Source organism: Haliotis asinina, chromosome 9 (genome assembly GCF_037392515.1).
Source record: "Haliotis asinina isolate JCU_RB_2024 chromosome 9, JCU_Hal_asi_v2, whole genome shotgun sequence".
In the NCBI taxonomy this organism is placed as follows: Eukaryota; Metazoa; Mollusca; class Gastropoda; order Lepetellida; family Haliotidae; genus Haliotis; species Haliotis asinina.
In genome coordinates this window covers 6,298,213-6,326,106 of record NC_090288.1, presented here as the reverse complement: position 1 = coordinate 6,326,106, position 27,894 = coordinate 6,298,213, and the positions used below count along the sequence as shown (strand labels likewise).

The 27,894-nt window shown below is 41.7% G+C and overlaps 1 protein-coding gene across 1 annotated transcript; it reads right to left on the bottom strand.

The window, feature by feature from the left end:
- Nucleotides 1–209: 209 nt before the first annotated feature.
- On the bottom strand, nt 210–27,718 carry LOC137296904 (uncharacterized). The gene is made up of 11 exons (XM_067828795.1): nt 27,266–27,718; nt 19,953–20,104; nt 14,839–14,937; nt 14,483–14,588; nt 13,401–14,046; nt 12,084–12,261; nt 10,495–10,690; nt 8,783–8,959; nt 5,403–5,475; nt 2,451–2,506; nt 210–517 (listed from the first exon to the last, which is right to left on the bottom strand). The coding sequence occupies exons 1-11, from the start codon at nt 27,357–27,359 to the stop codon at nt 330–332; spliced, it is 1,965 nt and encodes a 654-aa protein (XP_067684896.1). The 5' UTR covers nt 27,360–27,718; the 3' UTR covers nt 210–329.
- Nucleotides 27,719–27,894: the final 176 nt, after the last annotated feature.

The following is a 27,894-nucleotide window of genomic DNA, read 5'->3' as shown; positions in this document are numbered from 1 at the left end:
GAATATTTGTGATTGCGGGGTTGACGAAGAACCAAACAGACAAAACCTGAAGTTAAAATTATAATGTTCAGATATCGCGATATTTTCAGAAAATGCACCTAAGAAAGATCATCTGATGGAAATACCCAAGATGCTTACATGGGTATTCCCAAATCACCATTATGTTCAAGAACGTGACTGCACCTTTGAAAAATAACATTTTCCGGTTAGCAGCTGGAATGAATTTATTGTCTCTTACACAAAATCGAGACATTTTTTATCCAGTTAAAGGTCCTTTGTGTGTAAGCGTCAAAAATGAAGGTTTAATTATGATTTATGATACGAAGTATTCATGTGAGAGTCGCGGATGCGTACGAGGTAGCAGAACTTGCTCTCAGGAAAACACTTTCTCTGATCGTATACCATGTTTTCCCGGCGTCCTCACTGATGATGTGCGCAGTTCCGGTACTGGAAACTCCATACAGAGAATTGGTTGAAGCGTCCTTCCCTACTATTACACCAACGATTGGGTGGATTCCTGTAAATAAAGTTACCAAAAGAAAAAAGACAACTGAGAGAGAAAATACAGGAGGGATATGACACTGTCATGTTGATGTGATGTTACCGTGCTAATATAGGTAATAATTTCCAAATTCAACTGGTTGCTGAACACTGTAACTACGGTTACCCCAAGATAAATACGTCAGTAGAGTTTTTATGATAAGCCAGTGAGTATTTTATTGGTAGCACGAAATGAAAGAGATTTAGCTGAAACAAATGTTAATGCAGTGAAAGATTGAATCACCCAAGCACCCATGCACGCACGATGTCCGTATTTCTCATTTCGTTTTACCTTAAATTATTTAGTTAATAAGTTGCCTGACATCTAACATACGATTAGGGACTTATTTTAATGAATATTTCTAAATATACGAGGGCTGGTAAAAATGTTCTAAGCCTACACAACTTCTAGACTGGTGACACCAACTAATCTAAGGAGTATTGTTGGACAGTGCTCTTCATCAATATTTCCACTCATTTTACTCAAACAGATCAACTAGTTGGAAAGCATCAGATCCTTGAAGCCCACTGGGGTATACATATCTGTTTCAACGTGAGGGATGGAACAACGTGCTGTTATAAAGTTTTTGACGGTGGAAGGTATTCAGCCATTAGAAGTGCATGCACGTATGTTGAAGGTGTATGGGGATGATTGCCCTTCATACTCCACAGATAAGAGATGGGCTGCTTTATTCAAGTCTGGCAGGACAAGTCTGGATGATGACCCAATGTGTGGACGGCCCTCTATAGCCATTAATGAAGAAACAGTAGAAGCTGTGGGGAAATGTATTCTTGCAGACAGACGTGTGACTATTGCTGAAATTGAACGAGAAGCGGGTCTAAGCCATGGATCCATTCAAACTATTATCCCTGATCATTTGGACATGAACAAAGTATCTGCGCGAGGGGTCGAAAAGTTTCTCAGTGCTAATTTGAAGAAAAAGAGAAGTGATATTTCAAAGGAAAATTCTGAATCATGGAAGATGATTTTGAAAATTGTAAAAGTAGGTTAGTAACTGGGTTTGAAATATGGATTTATCATTACGATCTGGAGTCAAGACGTCAATCCATGGACTCACTTCTCCACCACCCAAGACGTTCAAGTCTTCAAGGTCAGTTAAGAATGTTATGGCCACAGTGTTCTGGGATGCGAAGGGTGTCATCCATGTTGACTACCTGGAGTGTAAAAAGACTGTGACTGTTGCCTTCTATGCTGATCTACTCCACAGATAGAGAGCATCTATCAAAGAAAAGTAGCGTAGTTTGTTGAGGGCTGGAGTTACCGTTTTACATGACAGTGCTTCGTCTCACACCCCTTGATTGGCAAAGTTTGCAGTACATCAATGTGGCTTCTTAATCCTCCATATTCACCTAACCTCGCCCTTAGCGACTTTCACCTATTTTGAAAACACCTCCTTGGAAAACGCTATGCCACTAATTACGAACTCAAATCTGCTGTAAACCAGTATGTGACAGGACGCCCAGAAGACTCTATGCACATGGAATTGAGCGACTGAAACACCTATACGAGACGTGCATTGCAGTGAAGGGTGGTATGTGGAAAATATAATATTAAAATCTGAACAAATCGTTTGTTGTCTGTGTTAGGTTTAGAATTTTTTGACCAGCCTTCGTGAACCACCCACTCATTCACTCGCTCACACGCAGATACAAGGATGATGGGGACACTATTTCAGGTCAAGATTCCAGTGAACAATTTTGTTATATTTCTTATACTTGACAGGTAATATATGTTGATTAAATCATGTACAGAAAATTTCCGGAACAGCAAAAGAAACGCAAGTTTCGGTAAAGTGAAATCTTATGGAAGTAAGCGTTCATTCTTCCATTTAAAAACCTGACAAACAACGTTGCGTTTCTTTTGCTGTTCAGTTTAGTTAGTCGACTACCTCTGAATCCGTCAGCAGACTGCTTGAAGCAGGATATCTGAGAGTTTGGCTGGCGGCTGAAAATAGCATGGTTATCAATGTTATTGTTGATGTTGTTGTATATCTTACCTAGTAAACTAGGCATATGTAAGTTAGTACTCGGTCTACAGTAGGTGACGTGCTTTGCCTACTACCTGTGATGTACTCGTTCTACAACAGGTGACGTACTTTGTCTACTGCCTGTGATGTACTCGGTCTACAGCAGGTGACGTACTTTGTCTACTACCTGTGATGTACTCGGTCTACAGCAGGTGAAGTACTTTGCCTACTGCCTGTGATGTACTCGGTCTACAACTGGCGACGTACTTTGCCTACTACCTGTGATGTACTCGGTCTACAGCAGGTGACGTACTTTGCCTACTGCCTGCGATGTACTCGTTCTACAACAGGTGACGTACTTTGCCTACTGCCTGTGATGTACTCGTTCTACAACAGGTGACGTACTTTGCCTACTACCTGTGATGTACTCGGTCTACTGCAGGTGACGTACTTTGCCTACTACCTGTCATGTACTCTGACTACAGCATGTGACGTACTTTGTCTACTGCCTGTGATGTACACGGACTACAGAATGTCACGTGCTGCTTGTGATGTACTCGGACTACAAAATGTGACATGCTTTGTATACTGCATGTGATACTGCCTGTGACGTACTTTGTCTACTGCCTGTGATGTACTCGGACTACAGAATGTCACGTGATGTACTTGTGATGTACTCAAATGTCTACAGCATGTGACGTGCTTTCTATACTGCATGTGATACTGCCTGTGATGTAATCGGTCTGCAGAATGTGACGTGCTTTGTGTACTGCTTGCGATGCACTCGGACTACAGAATGTCACGTGCTTTGTGTACTGCATGTGGTGTACTCGGTCTACAGAATGTGACGTACTTTGTCTACTGCATGTGATACTGCCTGTGATGCACTCGGTCTACAGAATGTGACGTGCTTTGTGTACTGCTTGCGATGCACTCGGACTACAGAATGTGACGTACTTTGTCTACTGCATGTGGTGTACTCGGTCTACAGAATGTGACGTACTTTGTCTACTGCATGTGATGTAATCAGTCTACAGAATGTGACGTACTTTGTCTACTGCATGTGATACTGCCTGTGATGTACTCGGTCTACAGAATGTGACGTACTTTGTCTACTGCATGTGATACTGCTTGCGATGCACTCGGTCTACAGAATGTGACGTACTTTGTCTACTGCATGTGATACTGCCTGTGATGTACTCGGTCTACAGAATGTCACGTGCTTTGTCTACTGCATGTGATACTACCTGTGATGTACTCGGTCTACAGAATGTGACGTACTTTGTCTACTGCATGTGATGTAATCAGTCTACAGAATGTGACGTACTTTGTCTACTGCATGTGATACTGCCTGTGATGTACTCGGTCTACAGAATGTGACGTACTTTGTCTACTGCATGTGATACTGCCTGTGATGTACTCGGTCTACAGAATGTGACGTACTTTGTCTACTGCATGTGATGTAATCAGTCTACAGAATGTGACGTACTTTGTCTACTGCATGTGATACTGCCTGTGATGTACTCGGTCTACAGAATGTGACGTACTTTGTCTACTGCATGTGATACTGCTTGCGATGCACTCGGTCTACAGAATGTGACGTACTTTGTCTACTGCATGTGATACTGCCTGTGATGTACTCGGTCTACAGAATGTGACGTACTTTGTCTACTGCATGTGATGTAATCAGTCTACAGAATGTGACGTACTTTGTCTACTGCATGTGATACTGCCTGTGATGTACTCGGTCTACAGAATGTGACGTACTTTGTCTACTGCATGTGATACTGCCTGTGATGTACTCGGTCTACAGAATGTGACGTACTTTGTCTACTGCATGTGATACTGCCTGTGATGTACTCGGTCTACAGAATGTGACGTACTTTGTCTACTGCATGTGATACTGCCTGTGATGTACTCGGTCTACAGAATGTGACGTACTTTGTCTACTGCATGTGATGTAATCAGTCTACAGAATGTGACGTACTTTGTCTACTGCATGTGATACTGCCTGTGATGTACTCGGTCTACAGAATGTGACGTACTTTGTCTACTGCATGTGATACTGCCTGTGATGTACTCGGTCTACAGAATGTGACGTACTTTGTCTACTGCATGTGATACTGCCTGTGATGTACTCGGTCTACAGAATGTGACGTACTTTGTCTACTGCATGTGATACTGCCTGTGATGTACTCGGTCTACAGAATGTGACGTACTTTGTCTACTGCATGTGATACTGCCTGTGATGTACTCGGTCTACAGAATGTGACGTACTTTGTCTACTGCATGTGATACTGCCTGTGATGTACTCGGTCTACAGAATGTGACGTACTTTGTCTACTGCATGTGATACTGCCTGTGATGTACTCGGTCTACAGAATGTGACGTACTTTGTCTACTGCATGTGATACTGCCTGTGATGTACTCGGTCTACAGAATGTGACGTACTTTGTCTACTGCATGTGATACTGCCTGTGATGTACTCGGTATACAGAATGTCACGTGCTTTGTCTACTGCATGTGATACTGCATGTGGTGTACTCGGTCTACAGAATGTGACGTACTTTGTCTACTGCATGTGATGTAATCAGTCTACAGAATGTGACGAATGTTGTCTACGCAATGCAGTGTATTGTTACGTCCCTGGTCAACGTTCGACGTACTCAATCTACTGCTGTAACATACTCCATCCAGATCAAGTGACATACCGTATCCGTTGCAAGTAACGTATGGTGTTTAGTGCATATGACTTTCTGCTCATGACGCACTCCATATGGCGTATACGGTTTAGGCACGTGACTCGATACGTTGTTGGTATTTGCTGCATTTAACGTACAAAGTCTTCTACGTATCTCACTGCATGTGACGTACCTGTATTTCTGACTGGCGTCACACTCGTAGCTTTCCCCACTGGCACCATTGATATAGCTCCGTTTTGTGAATCCTGAAAAAAACCCACACACGACAAATATGTATATGGCACTCCGTGGGGCATTCAAATATGCATTATACACATAGATGCACAGCACTCATAACCGCTAAGCAGAAAATGTTCAAAATCGTCAAAAACCCCATTACGAATCTGCACCTCACTGATGCAAAGTACATAATTACTGAACGATGACTCAGGACCAAAGCTGTACAATACATCAGTCACAGACTGAATGTCTTCCCATTACGACTTTAAACGATCCCCAAAGAACAAGTGTCATCAAACTAACTCCTCCTCTACACTACCAGCCCACAAGGACCTATAACGGCCAGACACCCAGAATCCATCCTCACTAAATCACGTCCAAGCCCTGGGATAACAATTAGAGTCAATGCGGCTCCAAAACTCCGAGTCTATACTATAAATAATACGAAACTAGCACCTAGTAACATTTCACCCCCCACCCCCGCCCAAAAAAATCTTGACTAATTAGGGACCATGAAAGGTGGTAACGTGACGGGTGGTAGCGTGACGGGTGGTGGCGTGATGGATGGTGGCGTGACGGGTGGTGGCGTGACGGGTAGTAGCGTGACGGGTGGTGGTGTGACGGGTGGTGGTCTGACGGGTGGTGGCGTGACGGGTGGTGGCGTGACGGGTATTGGCGTGACGGGTGGTGGTCTGACGGGTGGTGGCGTGACGGGTGGTGGCGTGACGAGTGGTAGCGTGACGGGCTTCGAGATTAGGTCCCTGGGACTCTAACATTGGTGCCCTCTTCCATCGAGCCCCTTTTCCGTAACATCGTATGTCCCCAATACACGTAACATATTTTCGTGATAACATATATTTCAGTTTTTAAAAGTCTTAACGAATTATGATGGGATTGATGGGATCATTAGCAGTGAGCATTAGGGGATAGGGTCCGTGAACTAGTTCAGCTTTTACCGAGGTGTAGAACACCGGCAGCAACACAAAAGGTAAGGATCGGAAAACTCATCTCTTCTACGGAGGGGCCTAAACGCCGTCGCTCGTCACCCCGAACGCCCGGGTTCGATTCCCCACATGGGTACAATGTGTGAAGCCCATTTCCGGTGTTCCCTGGCGTAATATTACTTGAATATTGCAAAAAGCTGAGTAGAACCTAACTCACTAAGATTTATCTGGGGTAATGGGAAGTTTAAACCTGCGACACGTATGCACCTTCTGTGTTCTTGGGGTTGGTTATGTCTCTTCACGTATATTTCCAGCCCGTTATTTGCGCCTGTTATTTCTGTACGCGTATCATATTCCTGACTCATAAACAATATTTATTTGCCTGCAATTGCGCATTTTCAGCTCGATCGACATGAAATCTTCCGCTATTGCTACTGCAGCAAAGAGTCAACTTTCCACTTTCAACTCTGAAACTATCACGTATTCTGACCGTCTGATCGAGAGCAGATATTCTACGAGGCATGTTTTGTGACATAATCACGTAAAAGAGAGACAAAAAACTTGATCGAGAAGACTCCAGATTGATCAGAAAAGCGATAGCTGCACAATTCCGCCCAATGGTTTTCATCAGGAGAGAAGTGCGACAGCCTGGCGCTCTTCTTTGTAAAAACTATCCCCAATTGTGCGTAACAGCGAGATAGTTTGTTTTCTGCTTCGTGTTTATTGTGTTGAAATTGTCGAAAAACCAGTCCACTCCGCAGTGCTTATATCCGAAACAGTTCCACGACCAGATATTGGCTGTCCCTTTCAATATGACCAAGTGCAAAGCGATTGATCGACAGACATAATGGCGACAGCTCCTCACATCGCCACTAGGAACCGCCACCAAACCGTTTACCTCTGTTCACCCAAAGAAAAGTATACAATGAAAATAATTAAAGCAAAAATGCAAGTAATTCGTGGCAAGATCTAACAAAACCAAGGCGCACAAATGAGAAATCGGAGAACTTGTTTCTAGAGAAATCTTTTTTTTCCATACAACTGGGACAACAGGAAGAATTTGGAAAAACTGTTTACTTTCCCAGAACGTGATAAAAGAACCTGAAATTCGAACTAGTTACGTGGATTAGGAAGGATTTTCTGTTTTTCATCTCGCCATTAAAGTCATAAAGTTGTTAATATCGGTGTGTCCTTTTGAAAATAAACTTAGTAGACAAATCTCCCTGTCAAAGAGAGAACGTTTAATCAGATTTACTCCAAAGGTTGTAGATTAAAGTATTTATTCAGAATGACCCAAACGTACAATATCCTTAAACGTACGTGATATGTTGTTAATCATTCTACTTTAATTGTTATCTGGCCCCAAGTCGAATCAACGACGGGTAAAACTTAATTTTACGAGGATTCCGAGCTGACGCATTTTGAAGAGGAAAGCTTTCGTCTTTTGTGCGCAAGTGAGCTGCCATCATGACTCGGCCCATCCAATACTGATTAAAAGTCTGTGGAATTGATTCGAACGTACGACTAGAGCAGCCGGCACGATCGACTTTCTAGTGTGCTACATCTTTACTGGTTATGGACTGTGGGGTAGCTTAGTGGATAAAGCGTTCGCTCGTCACACAGAAAGTCCCCGTTTGATTCCCCCTTGGTTTATTTCTGGTGTCCCCCGATTTGATGCTGCTGGAATATTGCTAGAAGCGACGTAACAACATACTCACTCACTCACCCACTGGTCAGCTAGTTTTGCACGTACTTTTCAATGCGTATTCATGTCATTTGTTAAAGGCCAGATTCAGCACAACTGCAGTGGTAAGACATCTTTTTCTTAAATAATGTGAATTTATCCGAGCCAGGCAATCCAGGCATTGGAATGGTTTCTTGTACTTGTCCTGTCTCATAAAAGAAATGAACAGCGCACACCATACCGATACTACAACACCAACACCAGTTAACTAACAAGCCTTGAAGGGTGGTAGATTGGAATACTGTTTGATGCGGTCACTCGTCACGCTGAAGGTGATGATCCACATGTGAAACTGGTATTCTGGTGATAAGATTGCACTCTTACTAAAAACAATGTAAAATTATACCCAATCACCCACCAACTCACTCACTCACTCGGCATCCTGCCAATGGAATTTTCAAAACCATCACTAAACATGAATTACGTCCAAGTACCATGAACCCGTGAAGATCCCAAATAGAACTGGTCTTCTGCAACATGTGTTTGTATTAAGAGGCGATTAAGGTGGTCAGGCTCTGTATCCCAATCGATGCTCTTGGTGTCAATCACTGGGTTGTCTGGTTCAGACTTGATGTTTACAGATCGCGTCACATGGCTAGAGGGAGCGAGTGAGTGAGGTGATAAACAACAAACAAACAAACATACCCTTTGTTGACCTGGAGCAGAGCCACAACCGGTCAGCAGGCACACACAGGGAAGGGTTGACCTCGCCACACTGTACGACATTGACGGTGTCGTGATCTATGCAACAGCCACAGTCCGTCCTGCTGGAGTTGAACGCGCACGTGCACGTAGCGCCATCTGTCCAGGTGTATCGTTCAGCTGGAGAGGAAGTTACATGCAATGTTACACTCTGAAGCTGAGAACCAGACAGTATTGCCATACACTTTCTGTCCATGACTTCCAACGCAAAACGCAGAAATGATGGGCGCACACGCTCCCCCTCTTCCCCCTTTCGTCCTGAAAATATTGCTAAATGAGCATTGAAACTCGGGTGAAAATGAAGCGTGTGTTCAACGTATATGTCTTTTCGTTTCTCTCGGAACCGAACAGAATCGTTGAACTGAGCTAATTCATGTTTGAATCATGACATTCTGTAATTCAGGCGACCTATTTTATTATATACGAGTGATTAGATGATATCGTGACGAGCAAACACTTTAATCACTAGGCTACCTCCACCACCCCTTTCTGACTGTGAAACACTATACCCCCTTTCTGACTGTGAAACACTATACCCCCTTTCTGACTGTGAAACACTATACGCCCCTTTCTGACTGTGAAACACTAAACGTCCCTTTCTGACTGATACACTGAACGTATTAGCCATTGTATGTTGATTTCTGCCAGTTTCCCATACACTGAAGAGTTATAAAAGCTGGGATGTTGTACTGCGTGGTGTTGGACGACAAATCAAACAAGCCATCGTTCATTGCTTGTGTATGCTTCATGGCGGCAGTCTGCAAATAAGTGAGTGGGGACCACATTGTCCACTGAGCAACATCATGTGCGTCAGCCACGTCAGTGGGCCTGACTAACCGATCCCGCCAGTCATTTCTTACGGCGAGCATGGATTGCTGAAAAACCAAGTTTTACACAGAACTTCACGATATCATCACAGAAAATAAGAACTTCCAACCTGTGAAGAAGAATCAGTAAGACCTTCAGAAATGAATAATCGTCAGGGATTAATCGATCTTCTTGAAAGGTCAAAATGAGGAAGTGTCACCCTGCGCACCTGTGTTTTGCTACAGTCTGCGGTTCGAGTATTGATGTGGCGTTTAACAGACATAAACAACCATACATTGTCGTCAACAATTATCCATGTTCTATTCCTGCTGGAGAGTGTTCCAGGTCATGATTCTTCAAAAGAAAACACATCAGACAGGTTCCGTGAACATGGAACACTTCAAACGTGTAGGACCTGTGTCGCGTCTGTTTGCCACAAAGATGACTCACTGTCATATAAAGACTTACCAAAACTTAACATTCCAAGCGGAAGTGTAGATTTTAACTACTGACTCATTATATCATATATATATTAGGCGAATGCCAATTAAACGCTCAGAAAAGTCGCAAACGTCTAGGTTCAGTGTCGCTTCCCTTTGTCACAAAGCTGACTCGCTGCCATTTTGGAGACTAAGCATGACTAGAAATTCCAAGCGGGATTGTTGACATTATAAATAACGACTCATTACATCAAATATGTTAGGTCTGGCTTTCTCCAATAAACAGCATTTGTCAAAGCAATTACAAGACACGAGTTTTCATTTCCCACCAAAACCGCCATATTGCCACCGTGCGTGGACTCGTTGCAGCCTTTTTTGAATATTCCCAGTAACAAAGGCTCCACACACCACATTTCTTGTTGAGTTTGACGCTCAAAAACTCCATGGGCGCGACCATATCGACACCTCGGTCCCAACGGTCGTTGAAGTTTGTGATTTGAACGGGCACCGTGTAGTGGTTGGCGTCACGGACGTTGCTCCCATTCATCTGCACGCTCATCTGCAGCACTATTAGGGCTGGGTCACTGAACGTCAAACGACCAAGCTGAAAATAGGATTACAAATTTAGTATCGAACTCCGATAATATGAATTCATATTTTTTTAGAAAACCGGAGAAAGGCTTCAAAGAGTGAATTGTGGTGACCAGTTTTGTGAAAATCAAATCAGACTCAAGTAGATCAATTGTATTAAGATGTATTGCCGCTGTGATTAGTTTTTCAGTGAGCCTAGCATGGGTCGGTGTCCTGTGCTGAAATGTAGATAAAGCATTTCCATTTGTTTATTCTGTCGTTTAACGCCACCTTCATGAAGGCAATATTCTAGCTATGTGATATCTGTACGTCAATAATCGAGCATGCATCAAACACTTAATTGGTTGACAAAATGAACACCGATCTAGGCATTTTGGATAATTATACATGTTGGATATGTTGTATCTACATTTCAGAACAGTACCCCAGCACCGTTTCAGGTGACACGCTGTCGACGTTGCAACGTGGTATAACGTCTTTGAAACGTGTTAGAACGTCTCTGAAACGTTTTATAGTGTCTCTGAAACGTGATATAACGTCTGTGCAACATGGCATGGTATGCCACCTTTGTAAAGTGGCACGTCTGTGTTAGGTGTTATACCGTCTGTGGAGCGTGATATCACACCATTTCCAAGAGATATAACACCTTTGCAACGTGGTATAACGTTTCTGCAACGTAGTATAACACCTTTACAACATGGTACATCGTCTACGTAACGTGGTATAACATCTTTGAAACGTGGTATAACTTTTATGCAACGTGGTATAAAGTCTGTGCAACTAGGTTTAACGTCCGTGCAATATAGTATAACACCCATGAAACGTGATATAACGCCTTTGAAACGTGTTATAACGTCCCTGAAACGTTTTATGGCGTCTCTGAAATGTGATATAACGTATGTGCAACGTGGTGCGGTATAACACTTTGTAAAGTGGCGCGTTTGTGCAAGGTGTTATACCGTCTGTGGATCGTGATGTAACACCATTTCCACGAGATGTAACACCTTTACAACGTTTGTGCAACGTAGTATAGCACCTTTAAAACATGGTACATTATGTATGCAGTGAGGTGTAACGGCTAAGCAACGTGGTATAACACCTTTGCATCATGGCACAACGTCTATGTAACGTGGTATAACGTCCATGCAAGACACCTTAACCAGGTGTTATGGTAGGCCTACAATGCCTATTCAGTGTGGTATAACGTCCATGCAACGTGATATATAACGTCTCTGAAACGTGGTATAATGTTTGTGCAACGAGGTTTAACGTCCGTGAAATGCAGTGTAACATCTTTGAAACATTGTATAACGTAATTGAAACAAGTTACAACGTCTTTTTGTGAGAACTAGAATATCAAGTAAACTCAAGTAAACCAAAAGTCCCTTGTGCTTAATTACACTCACCGTTATTCGGATATACGGACCCGTGTCGATCACTTGGTAGGAGTAGTCGAGCGGGAAGCTCCCCGTCACAGCCAGCAACGTCATGGACGGCAAGGGGAAGACAATGGCCTCAATGCCGTACGCCGTTGCGTTAGATTTCGTACCGTGGGAGATGGACACATGCATATCAACGTAGTTTCTGGTGAAAATTGTGAAAGTGAACGACAGAGGGTATTCTACAGTTAAAAACATATTAAAAAGAATAAGGTTAGTTGGGCGAGCACCAGGCTACCCCACCGCTCCGAGGTATGAAAGAAGAGCGGTAACTGGCAAGTCTTACATTTTTACAGCTTTGGTAAGACCCAAAGTTTTGCATCCTCGGTATGTCCACTATACCCCGGATGTATCTACGAGTCTGCCCGATAATCCTATTACCCCCTTTCCCTTTGCTGGTGTCTACGCTGGAAGTTGACTCAGTTTCCTTTTTAAGTTATCTAACCGATTAAACTTGGCAACGCAAACCATGCACTCTGAAAGAGGTAGAAGGAGCTCTTGCATATATTTTCGGGCCTATCAGTTTGAATGAATTCCCCAATCGCACAGCGAACAAACTGTCGCAGCTGTGAGCGCTATCTCTGTTGACACAGGCAAGTACAGGTGTAACGGTGACTTAGCTGATTGGCTATTGTGAAGATGCGGTGCCAGCAAAAGGAGGTAGTACAATTATCGGGCAATTATTACTCGTAGATGCATCCAGGGTGTAGTACAGACTAATCGGGACGTATACCCTGGAGCTATAGAGGATGCAAGCTTTGGTGCGGTCAAGCCAAGAGACCTAAATCAGGGCGAACCCCAAATCAAAGGCTGAACAGTACATATTCTAGCCCTGTCCATACGCAGCTCCCTGAAGTCCACTTCATTTGATATTCATTTTAAAATCTATTTTCATTCCCTTTCATCGAAAACATGAATTGGTTCCTTGTCATTTCGGACATCCTGACAAAGTAGTGAGTTTAGTTTTACGCCGCATTCAGCAAAATTCCAGCTTTGTTGCAGCCCCGGTGGTCAACAGCATGAGCATCGATCTCCGCAAGAGGGATACGAGGACAGGTGTCATTCAAGTCATTGAGCCTGACCACCGATCCCGCTAGCGTCGACTCTTACGACATGTAGGGGTTACTGAAGATGAATTCTAATGTATGTGCTGTGAAATGATAACCTACTCCCAAACTGTGTGTTTTGAAGAACAAAACTAATCACTTCTCTACGTCCTAGGCCCCAGATTCTAAATGACATGTTCCGAGTAAATTTGATTAATTAATAACTTTAAAGTAGTACGTGTCTTGTCCTGTACAGGCGGCAGAGCTAGTGAGATGAAGGTCAAGGTCAGGCCGTCTGGTATCGACGTCAGGAGCCTCAACAGTCAGGCTCATTTTGGACACCATGATCATGCTGTTCCCGAACTTGACCCCAGCGCCGACCGTCAACACGTCGCCGTCAGACATATTGGCGTAATCCTCTAATCGCAGTACGAATTTCACAGCAGCTCCGGACTCAACGGAACCGTTACTAATCAACCGAGGTAGCTGAACTGACCCAATATCGTTTTGATATGAGCCCAGTGTTGACTGCATCATCGGCTTCACGTGAGTGAGGTCATCAGTGACGTCAGCAGTAAATCCGTACGTACCGTTTACATCCATGGAGTTTATAGTAAGCATCACCTCCCTTGACGTATTCTCGTACACGGTGATAATTTCGACCAGAGGTTCCGCGTTGTCCGCTGCCAAGGCCAAGGACACGTTCCCTCCGACTTTCTCTCGAATGCCAATTATGTTTGACGGAGGTGGGTTGAGTTTGGCCTTTAAGGGTGGTGTATAACGGTAGTCTGAGTATATAGTAGCATGGGCTGTCGCGTTACCCTCGAGGATATGGGACGTTACGTCAATGAACGTCTGTATACGTTGACCCGGACCGACGTCATCTAAGAAAAACATAACATAAATTATATGCATTCAAATGAGTGAGTGAGCTTAGTTTTACAACATTCCAGCCATATCACGGCAGGATACAACAGAAGGAAATGACCTTTAGGTATATCACCAGTGTGGGGAACCGAACCCGAGTCTTCGGCGGGAAGAGTAAACGCTTAACCACTAGGCTATTCCACAGCCCCATAAGCGTTCAAATATACCCGCTTAACTGAATGTATCATGAATGAGGAAGGGAATATAAAATACTGCAAACGATATTTACGATTAAAACAGGGGAAATGTATCTAAGAATAAATGAAAGCTATCATAGTGTATTTCCAGATTAGACGCTTGTAAATATTTGTTAATGTTTATGTTGTCCAATAGCTTGAAAACATGATTGAAACAAAAGCTAACGTCGAAACGTTTTCAACCGTATTGATTTACCGTTAACTGTCATATTGCACGTTCCATTGAACATCCACTGGTTGACCTTGACATTGAGGAGAGAAATGTGGTACACGCCATCGGGGTCCACAGCTTCATCGACAACCTTCATCAAAAATGATAAAGATGTTTTCAAATTACACGAAAAAATGTCGGAATACTTCAAAAGCTCATGGTTGGTCGTTCATAGCTATACGGAATATATTAGTGTTAAAAGCAATTTCGTGCAATAAACCATCGCTATTACTAAGCACACTTCCTCTGTAATCTTCTTGCTTGTGATTGGCAATAACGCGAGTAAAGCAATATTAGTAAAAGTTATAAAGTGACACGACTTTCATTGACCGATGACTTACCATGGTTGAGGTGGAATCGATAAGAGGCTGTGACCCGGTGTCAGGATCAAGTTCAAGGCCGTTTAGGGACCATTGAACAGAAGATGTAGAGTTGGGGAACTGAAGTTATAGAGATTAGTCACATGAGCAAACAGTACTCGTTTGTACTGGGAGTTATATGACCTTGCAAACATTGTGTCACACATGCTGGACCTAGGTTTACAGCACTGGCAGTTTTAGTGTAGGTGTGAGAAGTGGATGGAGCAGAGGTACGAGTTTAGAGTGGAGGCCATGATCATTAAGCCTCGACCATTCATGATTCATGATTTTTGAACCCACATCTTGTTGTCGTCAACCTTAATGATACAGCGATGCTAAATGAGCCATGCCCTTTATCAAGTACACTCCCTTGTGTGCGAGATTTATCTTGACCGAAAATAGAAGCCTAAATGGTAAGACAACGTTGACCTGCGTCTAATGGATATGTCGAGCGTGTGCGAGTATGCTATAGTAATAATGACAGGTTTATGTCTTCGTTTATTAACATATTCACATAAACACTGTTCCATGTTCAAGCGAAGGCATCTCTTGGTTGTATTTTTTTTTTAAATGTTAAACACGAATTCTTAATTGCTGGAAAAAGACATTCTTGTGTCATAGAATATGTAGTCCTTTGTGAATCATTATGGGGATAAATAGCTATGAAAATAATCTTAAGGGTTATTACCATGTTGACCTGTTTTAGTCATCTATGTGAACCTATGTGAACCTACTTTATGAGTCTCTGTCGACTATGATAAAGACAAGTGTCAGCTCATGCAAATGACCGATGGCGACTTACATGTAGTTGAAAGACCTTTGTGGACCTGTTTTAATGAGCTAATAATATTATTATACTATTATGGCGACTATGTTAAGGACGTGTGTTAAAGACACATCTTATATTACGCTGATGCTCAATGGCAACTTAAAGGTACATGTTGGCGTATTTGAGTGGCCTGTGCCAACCGACGTTAAAGGCCCATGTAAGCCTGTGAAAAGGCTTGCTTCGACTAGGCCATGTGTCTCACGTTGAATGCACGTGAAACGTCAGAGGTTATAGAAAGGTCAAAACACACACACACACACACACACACAGAGAGAGAGAGAGAGAGAGAGAGAGAGAGAGAGAGAGGCACACGCACCACATACACACACAACATCATTATGTAAGTCATGAGACAGCATGGTACCTTGTGAGACAGCATGGTACCTTGTGAGACAGCATGGTACCTTGTGAGACAGCATGGTGCGCCGAGAAAAAGACAAATCTATGATGCAGGAGTGGGGTGGGGGATGGGGGAGCAAATATCAACCAAGAACACAAACTGGTTCTTGGAATATATACCTCTTATAATGGAGAATCCCTAGAAAATATCCTAACCCGTACCATGACACTTGACTTTCGACATTTAATTATAAACCACCGTAATTTAAGTCAGTCCTCACTAACTATATACGAGGTATTCATTGCAACACGAGACACAGATCCTCGGGACATTTCTTCCCAATTCCCCGCAAGCCATTTTCATCTCACGATATTCCCCAATCTATAATTAGCTGAGTCTTTGCGCGTTGACGCCGTTGACAGTGAGCGCGCAGAGGTATTGGGGATCATTAAGGGTCCCCAGTCATGCAGGATCTCCCACTAGTGGCGGTGTCTAATATCGTCTAGTGTTGATGATGTTCCGCCAGCTTGACCAGCTTCAGTACCTCAAGTAAAGACAGACTGATTTACTGCAATGGCCAAAACCAGCCTGCCCGACCCTGTTACAACTGTTCTCATATTTATGGTTATGGGGACAACACAGGAGGAATAAAATCTCTTGTAACACATTCTAGTTTAATTGAAACGGTAAAAAGCGGCACTATTTTCTAATTACAGTCACATTACCAATAGTTTACTGACTTCCGCTGGGATTTATAGTTCAATTTGCCAAATCTGTTCACTATACAGAAAATCTGGTTCGTCGGGGAATAATCAGAAAATGGCGAGGTCGTAGTTTTTAACCTTCGCGTTTTTCAATTATTTTGGTTATCAGCTTGATTGTTGGAATGCCTGTCTAATTCCCACATTGTGAAAACTTGCAAGAAATCAAATTGAGTCCAGAGCTGGGTTGAATCTTCAAAACGAATCTGTCGCCCTAACAGCCCAGGACTTAAAATTACTTGGCAAAACTGTATTACAGTCATCAGTTGAAAATATGATCACGTGTTTATGTATAGAAATTAATTCCCAAATGCAGTCTTGAAAGTCAAATCGTGCCCAAACGGTAGACCCCTATTACATCTGCGTCTCCTAACGTTTTACCGAATGACTATACACTATAATGTCGCTTTGTAAATTGATTTTCATCTACCGGAGTTTTGGGAGGAAATTGGAACGTGTTTTCAGTATGATTTTCTCGAATAGATGTGAAGGCTATTATCGTAATAATTCCGCTTCACCATTTCAGCAAGCCGGTGTGTATTGGAGAGCGTGTCTTGGCATGCAAACACTGACATCTCCGATAGGGGGCAGTGCCCCACATATCCGACCAATTGGAATTCGCCTCTTATCTGCACGTGCATATCGATCCGCCGTTTTTGCCCGTCGTAAAATGCTGAAACTGTAAAGTTTCAAAAGGCGTTATGTTACAAAGAGCTGAGCATTGCTTTGAAAAAAGTACACCTTTCATTTCACACATGCTTAAAAAGTTATCAAATTTACTTTGATGAAACCCATTCATGAAACTCGCAGCCGGAGCGGTTAATAAAACACATATCAGTTTGCAAGTGTGGGTATTGTGAACTACGCGTCCCTTTAAACACTAATTAACAATCAACGTCAATAACGCGCTGTTGTCTGTTGATAAAAATGCAGCTTCCTCCTCTTTTCACTATTATTATTTCAAACTGAACATCCATATAATACAACTTGTTATTTTTAAAATCCGACGGAAATGACATGGGTAACTTTTATCTGACAACTTTCCATTGCGTGTTCTTTTCCCGCTATCCCCTAATGTCAAAGGAACCACATTTGGACGCCAGTTTTCTGCAAGATGTGAAAGCATTGCACAAATCATCGTATTTAGTCCCTTATATAATAAACAATTATTGATTATGAGGATCGATTTCTGAAATGAGTGCTCAGGTTGGGTTTCTTTGCAGGGCAACCTGACTCCGCATTGAAGAGTTCATCAGAGTAACTGTTGCAGAATATCGTTAAAGACTGTATCCTATTTACTGTTGTTTGGAGTAATTTACCATTTACCGTTGCAGAATATCGTTAAAACAGTATCATCATAACTGTCGCACAATACCGTTAAAGGCAGCATCACAGTAACTGTTGCAGAGTATGGTTACAGACAGCATCACAGTAACTGTTGCAGAATACCGTTAAAGGCAGCATCACAGTAACTGTTGCAGAGTATGGTTACAGACAGCATCACATTAACTGTTGCAGAAAACCGTTAGAGACAGCATCACAGTAACTGTTGCAGAATACCGTTAGAGACAGCATCACAGTAACTGTTGCAGAATACCGTTACAGACAGCATCACATTAACTGTTGCAGAATACCGTTAAAGACAGCATCACAGTAACTGTTGCAGAATACCGTTAAAGACAGCATCACAGTAACTGTTGCAGAGTATGGTTACAGACAGCATCACATTAACTGTTGCAGAATACCGTTAAAGACAGCATCACAGTAACTGTTGCAGAATACCGTTAGAGACAGCATCACAGTAACTGTTGCAGAATATGGTTAAAGACAGCATCACATTAACTGTTGCAGAATACCGTTAGAGACGGCATCACAGTAACTGTTGCAGAATACCGTTAAAGACAGCATCACTATAGCTGTTGCAGAGTATGGTTACAGACAGCATCACATTAACTGTTGCAGAATACCGTTAAAGGCAGCATCACAGTAACTGTTGCAGAGTATGGTTACAGACAGCATCACATTAACTGTTGCAGAATACCGTTAGAGACAGCATCACAGTAACTGTTGCAGAGTATGGTTAAAGACAGCATCACAGTAACTGTTGCAGAATCCCATTAAAGACAGCATCACAGTAACTGTTGCAGAATACCGTTAAAGACAGCATCACAGTAACTGTTGCAGAATACCGTTAAAGACAGCATCACTATAGCTGTTGCAGAGTATGGTTACAGACAGCATCACATTAACTGTTGCAGAATACCGTTAGAGACAGCATCACAGTAACTGTTGCAGAATACCGTTAAAGACAGCATCACTATAGCTGTTGCAGAGTATGGTTACAGACAGCATCACAGTAACTGTTGCAGAATACCGTTAAAGACAGCATCCCAGTAACTGTTGCAGAATACCGTTAAAGACAGCATCACAGTAACTGTTGCAGAGTATGGTTACAGACAGCATCACAGTAACTGTTGCAGAATAACGTTAAAGACAGCATCACAGTAACTGTTGCAGAATACCGTTAAAGACAGCATCACAGTAACTGTTGCAGAATATGGTTAAAGACAGCATCACATTAACTGTTGCAGAATCCCATTAAAGACAGCATCACATTAACTGTTGCAGAATACCGTTAAAGACAGCATCACAGTAACTGTTGCAGAGTATGGTTACAAACAGCATCACATTAACTGTTGCAGAATACCGTTAAAGGCAGCATCACAGTAACTGTTGCAGAATATGGTTAAAGACAGCATCACATTAACTGTTGCAGAATACCGTTAGAGACAGCATCACAGTAACTGTTGCAGAATACCGTTAGAGACAGTATCACAGTAACTGTTGCTGAATATGGTTAAAGACAGCATCACTATAGCTGTTGCAGAATACCGTTAGATACAGCATCACAGTAACTGTTGCAGAAAATGGTTAAAGACACCACACTATCTGCTGCAGAATATCGTTAAAGACACCATCACAGTAACGGAAAGAGGAGGTCGTTACAGGCTCCTTAGAAAAAGCTGTTACAGAACTGTTATTCCCGCAGAACATTGTTAAGATTGCGTTCCAGTAACTGTTGCACCAAAGTCTAAAAGTGTTGTAATATTGCAAAACATGGCTTACTAATATTTACATTCATGTACTTGCTAACTGTTGTACCCACCTTAAGCGTTAGTGACCTGAAAGTGATATTCACACTGGGAACGTCATTTGTGATGTTAATGGTGGCGTTGAAGGTGAAGGACACATTGTCACCTCGTATGTAGAAGGCCAATGGGTCGTCAATGGTAATATCGCCCTCAAATTGAACGTCTCCTGAAATACGACCAGTGGCTGAAAAATCTCTCCGATAATCAGCCAAAGCAAAAACAGGCTTCTTAATACGAATACAAGTTACAATGTTTTTACTTACCGATTTTGTTCTTATCAGAATACTTCTTAAAAAGAATTTCAAGAAAATGAAAAGGCTTTTTTTAAACTTCTACACAAGGAAATAAACTGATCGCTGGTCATGCTGTACCTCCGAATCAGATAAAAATATGGCGTGTTCTCAAGCAGTAACTGAAAAAAAACATTTGGTTAACAACAAATTCCATCTGTTTTTTAATTTATGTTTTTAGCTATTTTTTAATAATTTTTTTTGCATTATTACTTCTTTTGCGTTAAACCGATTCCATTTCACATAATGTTCGGACAGTAACGACTACCGTAAGTCAATGGTTCGGCTTTAGTCTGGTCTTGCTCCAATGCAGTACTGACTGCGGTCGAAGTAAACTAGTACTGATGCTTAGGATTGTTCGTTACACTGCTTATACTGAGTCAAACAAACCCTAGCAGAAGGTCGCGTCATCTAACATCTTCAACTGACAAATCAGAACACAGCTTTCCAAATCGCGAAAGATGACATTCGCGCTCACCTCGACAAAGTTTTGTACTCGAACGATTCTGAATGCTATTTTCCGTACGATCGCTTCCGCGTGATGCATGTGGAACACACCACAACAGTCGCTGAAAATAACATTTTCGCAATATTCAAGGATGGCAGCTTGCAGAAATATTAGCTAATGTCCATGTCGTCAGAATGCCCAAAGCGCAGATACTGCAGGTCAAATGTCAGTGTTGAATGCTGATTTTTGTTCAGCGATCAGTAAGTCCCACCAAACCCTCAACCGTAGCCGTTGTTTGATTGGATAAATCCGTTCGGTGGTCTCGCATTTGATTGGAGGACGATCACAGGTCGCTAAAAGGTTAGCTGACGCGACCCATAACTAGGGTTTGTTAGACTTTTAAATTTAGTCTAAGTTTACTTAGAATGTCCTGAAATACAATATTATGAACAGGACCCCTGAGACTTTCTTAATTTTCTGAAGCTGTGGAAATCTAGACTTGCCACGTTTTCTAGACTTGCGTGGGCTTTCTAAGACATATTTGCTTTCGAGTGTGTATGACAGACTACACCGACCTGTGTCAGAGAGTAATAGTCTTACCCTTTATATCCGAAATAACGTCACTGAATGTTTATAGTTAACATACAGCCGGGTGACGGGGCTCTAATGCATACAGTAAACTACACACTACTATTATATCGAACTGACGGATATAACGACCTCTTTTGTCCCGACCACTTTCTGTACGTTCTGTTGAACGAACTAATGTTATACCGAGGTATATCAACCCCCTTTAAGTTTCGTTATAACAGTTTGCTGTGATTTACAAAAGTACATCGTGCATGATTGATCAAAATGCTAATTCCTTATGAGTCAAAGATTCGGTTTTATTGGGTTTTTTTTAACAATATCCCAGTTAAGGGGGAGAAAAGCCCGATTTCTCATATGGTATTTTGGTTTGGTGAAACATCGAGCATGGAAACGGTCCTCACAAACGTAGAAACATAATTAGACGAGCCGGGATTTCGAAACGTGCCCAAGGGGCGTAACTCTGCATAGCAATTGCAACGCCTTATCCAACTGTGCCAGCCATGCTCATTAAAAATTGATAAAGACGTATATCAGAGTTAACAAGCCCTAGAACAAAGTCTGGATTAAGCTTTCCTACCCGTATAAATTTGGTCACTGTGGGAAAGGTTATGTAGAATGTGGAGGGCTCAATTTTAACTCATGTAACGTTACTGTCGTTTTACGACAATCCATAAAGCGATTACAGCGCGCAGCCTATGACCGTGATAACTGTGTTAATACGGGAGTTAAAATGTTGGAGCAATAACACAGGTTTGTGTACCGGGAGCCTGGCCACAAACAGAGAAACATTTAAGTATCCAGCGGAGACATCAAGCTAATATAAAACCGCATACGTATTGGTACCACCATATAATTTCGTTTTATGGACTTCTTGTGAATATTTCATCAGCGTTGATGAAATATATCCGGAAAAAATCGTTCACCACTTACATCAGATTGTGGTTAAATCACTCTATTCGCGAATCTCTCTCCCTTGCGATTTCAGTAAAGTATGGCGCGTCCCTTGTGGGTTTCAACCGCTAAGCCACTAATTGCATAAAATTGCAGCTACATCTATTTCATGTGTACAGCCTCTTTGTCCCCTGCTGATTTGAGAAACCGGAGGATTTATCTCTTCCAGCTAGATCTTTGGAAGCTACGGGCAATTAATCTGCTTTGATGACAATTCTTTCACGTCGATTTTCTTCAAAAACTATAATAGTAAGACGAGTTGGGGCGAATCTGTTGTAAATTCAACGACAATTGGGCCCCAAGCTCTCGTGGAATTGAAATTATTATTGCCCGATACGTAAATTCTTGTACGGGATGCGCTCTATCTTCACACACGACAACGCCCCTTCATTTCGAAGCACAAAACACCAACGGAGCCGCATATCGGGGAGAATCGGTCTCCCACGAGACAAAGCAAAGAAATAGCCAAGCTCGATCAGTTTTCATGATTTATGAAATACCAGCGTAGACCGGACATTTGGAGGTGAGTCGTCTATCTAGGGACGGTGCTTAGATATATATGGTTGTACACGAAGACAAAGGAGATACTAAATAGCTTTAGGCAAACATTGGTGAACGAAATATGAGGGAACTCGAGCGTTAGTCATTTTTTAGAGCCATGATAATCTTCAGTTACTCAATTTGGTGGATTGCTGGGACATTATGTGTGGAAGAAATCGTTCCTAAAGGGCAATAGCTTATGTTTTTGCCTCTTAATGTTGAGTTTGGTCGGAACTTGTTTGTACAAACACTCTGCTGTCTCAACTGGCGATCAGTTGTATTGTATAATCACAAAAGAAGCACGAGAAAAGCTACACAAATAACAGGTTTGTGCTTTAACATGTTTTGTCGTTATATGTTACAGAAAAATAAAATAACAGGTGATTCTTTCACAACCAAGGTAATGGAGTTTCACTGGGCTCGCACTATAGCATCTCACTGACCCTGGTCACGACAAGCAGATACACATACGCATGCACGTACATACACATATCGCAAACGCACATACACATATCGCAAACGCACATACACGTATCGCAAACGCACATACACATATCGCAAACGCACATACACGTATCGCAAACGCACATACACATACGTGTTATATCAATACAAGCAGCAAGGCCCGAATACATCGCACGCTTGATGGATGAGAACTTATTTTTATTCTTTTATGGTATAAAGAATAAAAAGAAACTGTCCATTATACGTGTTATGTATTCATGCTTGTTTTACCTCTACATGACTTTCAAGAAATTAAAGCGAGAAAACTATTTTCATACTGAAAAGAATTTGTGCTTCAATTGTATTTGCAATTCCGATAATATCTATAAATCATTATCAAAGAACGACGGTACCAGCTCAAAGAACGACGGTACCAGTTCAAAGAACGACGGTTTCACCTGTAGACCCGTGAAGGTCCGGGGTAGAATAGGCCTTCAGCAACCCATGCTTGCCATAAAAGGCGACTATGCTTGTCGTAAGAGGTGACTAACGGGATCGGATGGTCATGTTCGCTGACTTGGTTGCCACATGTCACATGTTCCCAATTGCACAGATTGATGCTCATGCTGTTGATCGCTGGATTGTCTGGTCCAGACTCGATTATTTACAGACCGCCGCCAATAGATGGAATATTGCTGAGTAAGGCGTAAAACTCAACTCACTCACTCACTCACTCACCAGCTGTAACCTTGAAAGGGACGTTAAACCCCACCTCACTTCATGTCAAGGTAGCGCCAATGTCATATTGCGGAAGTCAACAGAGTTGTTGTTTCAAATCCCGGGTGGGACTCAACCCAACAAAAGTACTAGAATCTGCACTTTACGAGAAAAGTGTAATCCCAAATAAAACGTGTCACATATGAACATTTTCTGAATGGAATTGTGTATTCATTCAGGGGCTAAGTCAGGAGTAAAGTTATATCTAAAGAATATAATACTTGGCTTGAGAGCAGCCTTGACCTTCGATATGCAGTTTGTTTACTGTCTGGGCGTACATCTATGTAAGTTTATACCGCCATCTCTCAAAACCGCCATACCTACCGGACGGTGTAATTTTTTCTGTTCAGGATACAAACCACGTCTCTGTTAGAATTGCCTGATTAGTTCATTCCGGGCCTACTGGTCAGATGAACGAGACGTTTTCTGGGTACAGAAGTCTGGCGTCAAACAGGATGTGAATAATCATAGCGTTACGTGAACGTTATCTTGATGAAAGATGGCGCGAGACTCAGACCATGGTGCTGACTCACAGTTCAGTTACCAACAACAAATGATCACATTAGTGAAAACGCTTTCGTCGCAAACACGTCTGTCCAGTCCGTGAACACCTTGTACTGTCATTATTCATTATTCTACTGATATATTTCTATTCATTTCCTGACAACTGGTCAAATATAGGATAGTGTGAGCGTTTTCAATGCGATATGGATTGTATCGCAATCCGATAAATATGCAAATGAGCTACCCTAGCCGGAACTACTTTATGTATATAATACGGCACATGCATCGATGTGTTGTCTATTTGTTCATTATACATTTATCTAACGTTCCTAATAGCACAAATAGGCGAATCTCGATGTTCAATCACAAACACGGCTTCCAGTATTACCTACACTGGGCGGTACAAGCTGGCGTTGTATTCATACGCGTTTGATAAAAAGTGAAGTTGCTCGTGAAAAATCCATTATTACCTAATGGCATCACATGCGAAGGGGATTATACCCATGGGTATTCGTCCATTGTAAATACATGCGAAGAGCATGAAAATTTGATCATGGCATTCGATTATTATACTTTTTATTCCTAATATTCCTGATAAATGAATTTGTTTATAATTGTTGCTATGCATCATCATCATATAATCATTATTATACATCATTATGTCGCTAATGCAACGAAATATGACCGAAAAATCATTGTAAAGTCGTGATCATTCTTGCCAAAATGACCCTTGAAGGTCCGGGGTAGAAAAGGCCTTCAGCAACCCATGCTTGACATAAAAGGGGACTATACCTGTAAGAGGCGACTAACAGGATCGGGTGGTCTGGCTCGCTGACTTGGTTGACACATGTCATGGGTTCCCATTTGTGCAGATCGATGCTCCTGCTGTTGATCACTGGATTGTCTGGTCCAGATTCGATTATTTACAGATCGCCGCCATATAGCAGGTATATTGCTGAGTAAAACTAAACGCACTCACCTTTGCCAAAAATATATCCTTTTTCCTTCCGATAAAAGTCATTCTGCTCATTCTGTACTACCTCGTATCATGGTCACCAAATTTGCTAAGGAGAGAGAATTCATTGTTTCTTTACGGCCTCGTATAATGGTGGCCAGATTTGCGAAGAAAATATACCTCTTCATTTCCCACGACCTCGTACCATCTTGACCAATCTTTAGCAGAGAAACGTGTTTCTTATATCATAATAAAAATTAAGCATCTGAAGAAAGTCGTAAAGAAAAGAAATAGCTGAGGTAGATGACACATCTAAAATAAGCCAAATGAAGCACAAAATGAAATACATTCGTACTGCCCTAAGTTTGTATCATCTTCCAAGCATATTTCTTGCCACCAAATGCATGGGTGTTTTTGTGAAACGGTTGATTGTTTGAGCTACCTCCGTGAGAAACAACATTCATTAGTATGATTACGGTAGCAGCTATCAGTAACCTAAGTTTAGTTGATCAAAGGATCGCGTGGGTCGAATATCAGCGTAATCTTTTCCCCGGCATAAAAGCAACCAATATGAGTCCGGTGTTTGTGAAAAAAGCTGTATAATAAACACGTAGATTAGAAAGTTAAAACATGGTCGTTGCAGGCAGGGACGTTTTTAGTTCTAGAAAATAATCACATTTTTACAATTTGCGTTTGTTTTCCCCTACCAAGCCAGTCAAAACATCATTAGACATGACTGAAGCCTTCAAAGATTCTAAATCTCTACGTCAAATGTAAATAATATTGAAAAACCACTGGAGTCTAAATGAAACTGTAATTTCCTTCAACGTGAGGTCACAATTAGCACCTATCGGAAACTCATGTGGAAATATCAATTAATTCTGTTGGAAAAGTAGTTAAACAGTGTTTAAGTTTTGTCCAAAATCGTTCATGGTTTACAGTGAGTTCAACCGCGGCTACAGATGAGCAATTTACTCATTAATCAGGGTGAGCTACAGTACCTGACATTAGAACATGGACGCTCAGAGTTACTGTTGAAGAGTTCATCTCATTACATCAATAGTCATAGATTTTCCACTAGTGTGAGAAGTTTGTGCAATAAACGTGTCAGGGTAAAGTATTTGTTTAACTAACTGGCTTTGGGAGCCAATTGGATGGATTCGGATTTGAGAAAAAACGTAGTTTAAAAAGACTCCAAGTAGCAATTCCTGTAACGAAGTGCGTTTCTGTATCATATATGTTTACGTTGGTTCATCTTCTTTTTGAGAGTTGATTGTGATTGTGCCAATGTGATTTATTCAAACTACTGACTTTAGGCTGGGGTCGTCTAATACGTCATATTAGGTCTACATTCCCTATTTGAGCGCGTCGACTTGCCGACCTTTGAAATACACACAACCGAGAAACAGTCGCTTTAAAGTTAGTACTTTAAGAAAAACAGAAAATTTTCAAGCATTTAACGTGGACTAAAATGTTGACATTAAATATACCGATTGCACTTCTAAGACTGGAACGCTTATAAAATACATAAATTTAAATTCAAATGACCAGACGTGATAATATGTTATATGATATGATAACAATGCTAATCATAATTCAAACAAATGTAGTTTCAAGACGACGTTCACATTTCTGCAGGGTTTTTCTGAAACGTGATTCCAAATTTCAGTTCTTCGAATTATTTACCACAATGCCTTTTATTTGTAAAGCGAAATGTTACAATGTTTACACTTGACAAATGAGTCACTTTTTTATAGTTCTTCATAAACAGGCCTTTTGTGATCTATCGAAATTGCAAAATCTCAGTAACGTTCGCAAAATACCCACCTGATTGTCCGAGAGTTATTGAAGTCGACAGAAGACTGGTCACAAGGACAACAACACTGGTGTCCAAACGCTTGACCACCGGATAAGATAACATCTTCAATCTGCACGGTATAATTACCCAATCATGTATGGTATTGACCGGAGAGGGTTCTGTCGATATCTTCAACAGCAATCAGGCACAGGAAATCTTGGTGTATATGAAATCCGTGATATTCCAAATTAACAAAACATCATATTCATAGGGAACTGATTAGCGATTGCGATGTTATAGGAACTGTCTTGTCCTGTAACTTGACCTCAAAGTTCAAGGCTGAATTGTTACTTGTTAGTAGCCTGGACAGGGGTAGTTTGGAACTCATGTGCATGTCGAGCCTTCATTCTGTGGTACCTGTAGCATTTTTTTCTTTAGAAAATGAAACAAAACTTACTTGTTGCTATGAATGGTATCCAGGTGAAGCCATATCTTGAAACATTAACCCTTTACATACCCCACACGTATATATGTACCATTAAACACAGCACCGAACGCCCTTCAAGTAATATAAATCAAATTCAACCAAACAAGATCTCTAGAGAATTCGACTGGTCCTGTAGTAGTTTCCTAAAAAAACACAACTTGAAAAAACAAT

Coding starts and splice junctions, on each gene's coding strand:
- LOC137296904 (XM_067828795.1), bottom strand. CDS start 27,359: ATGTTATCTTATCCGGTGGTCAAGCGTTTGGACACCAGTGTTGTTGTC. Junction 14,047..14,482: donor GTGCAATATGACAGTTAACG/GTAAATCAATAC, acceptor TGTTTTTCTTAG/ATGACGTCGGTCCGGGTCAA. Junction 518..2,450: donor GTCTGCTGACGGATTCAGAG/GTAGTCGACTAA, acceptor CTTTATTTACAG/GAATCCACCCAATCGTTGGT.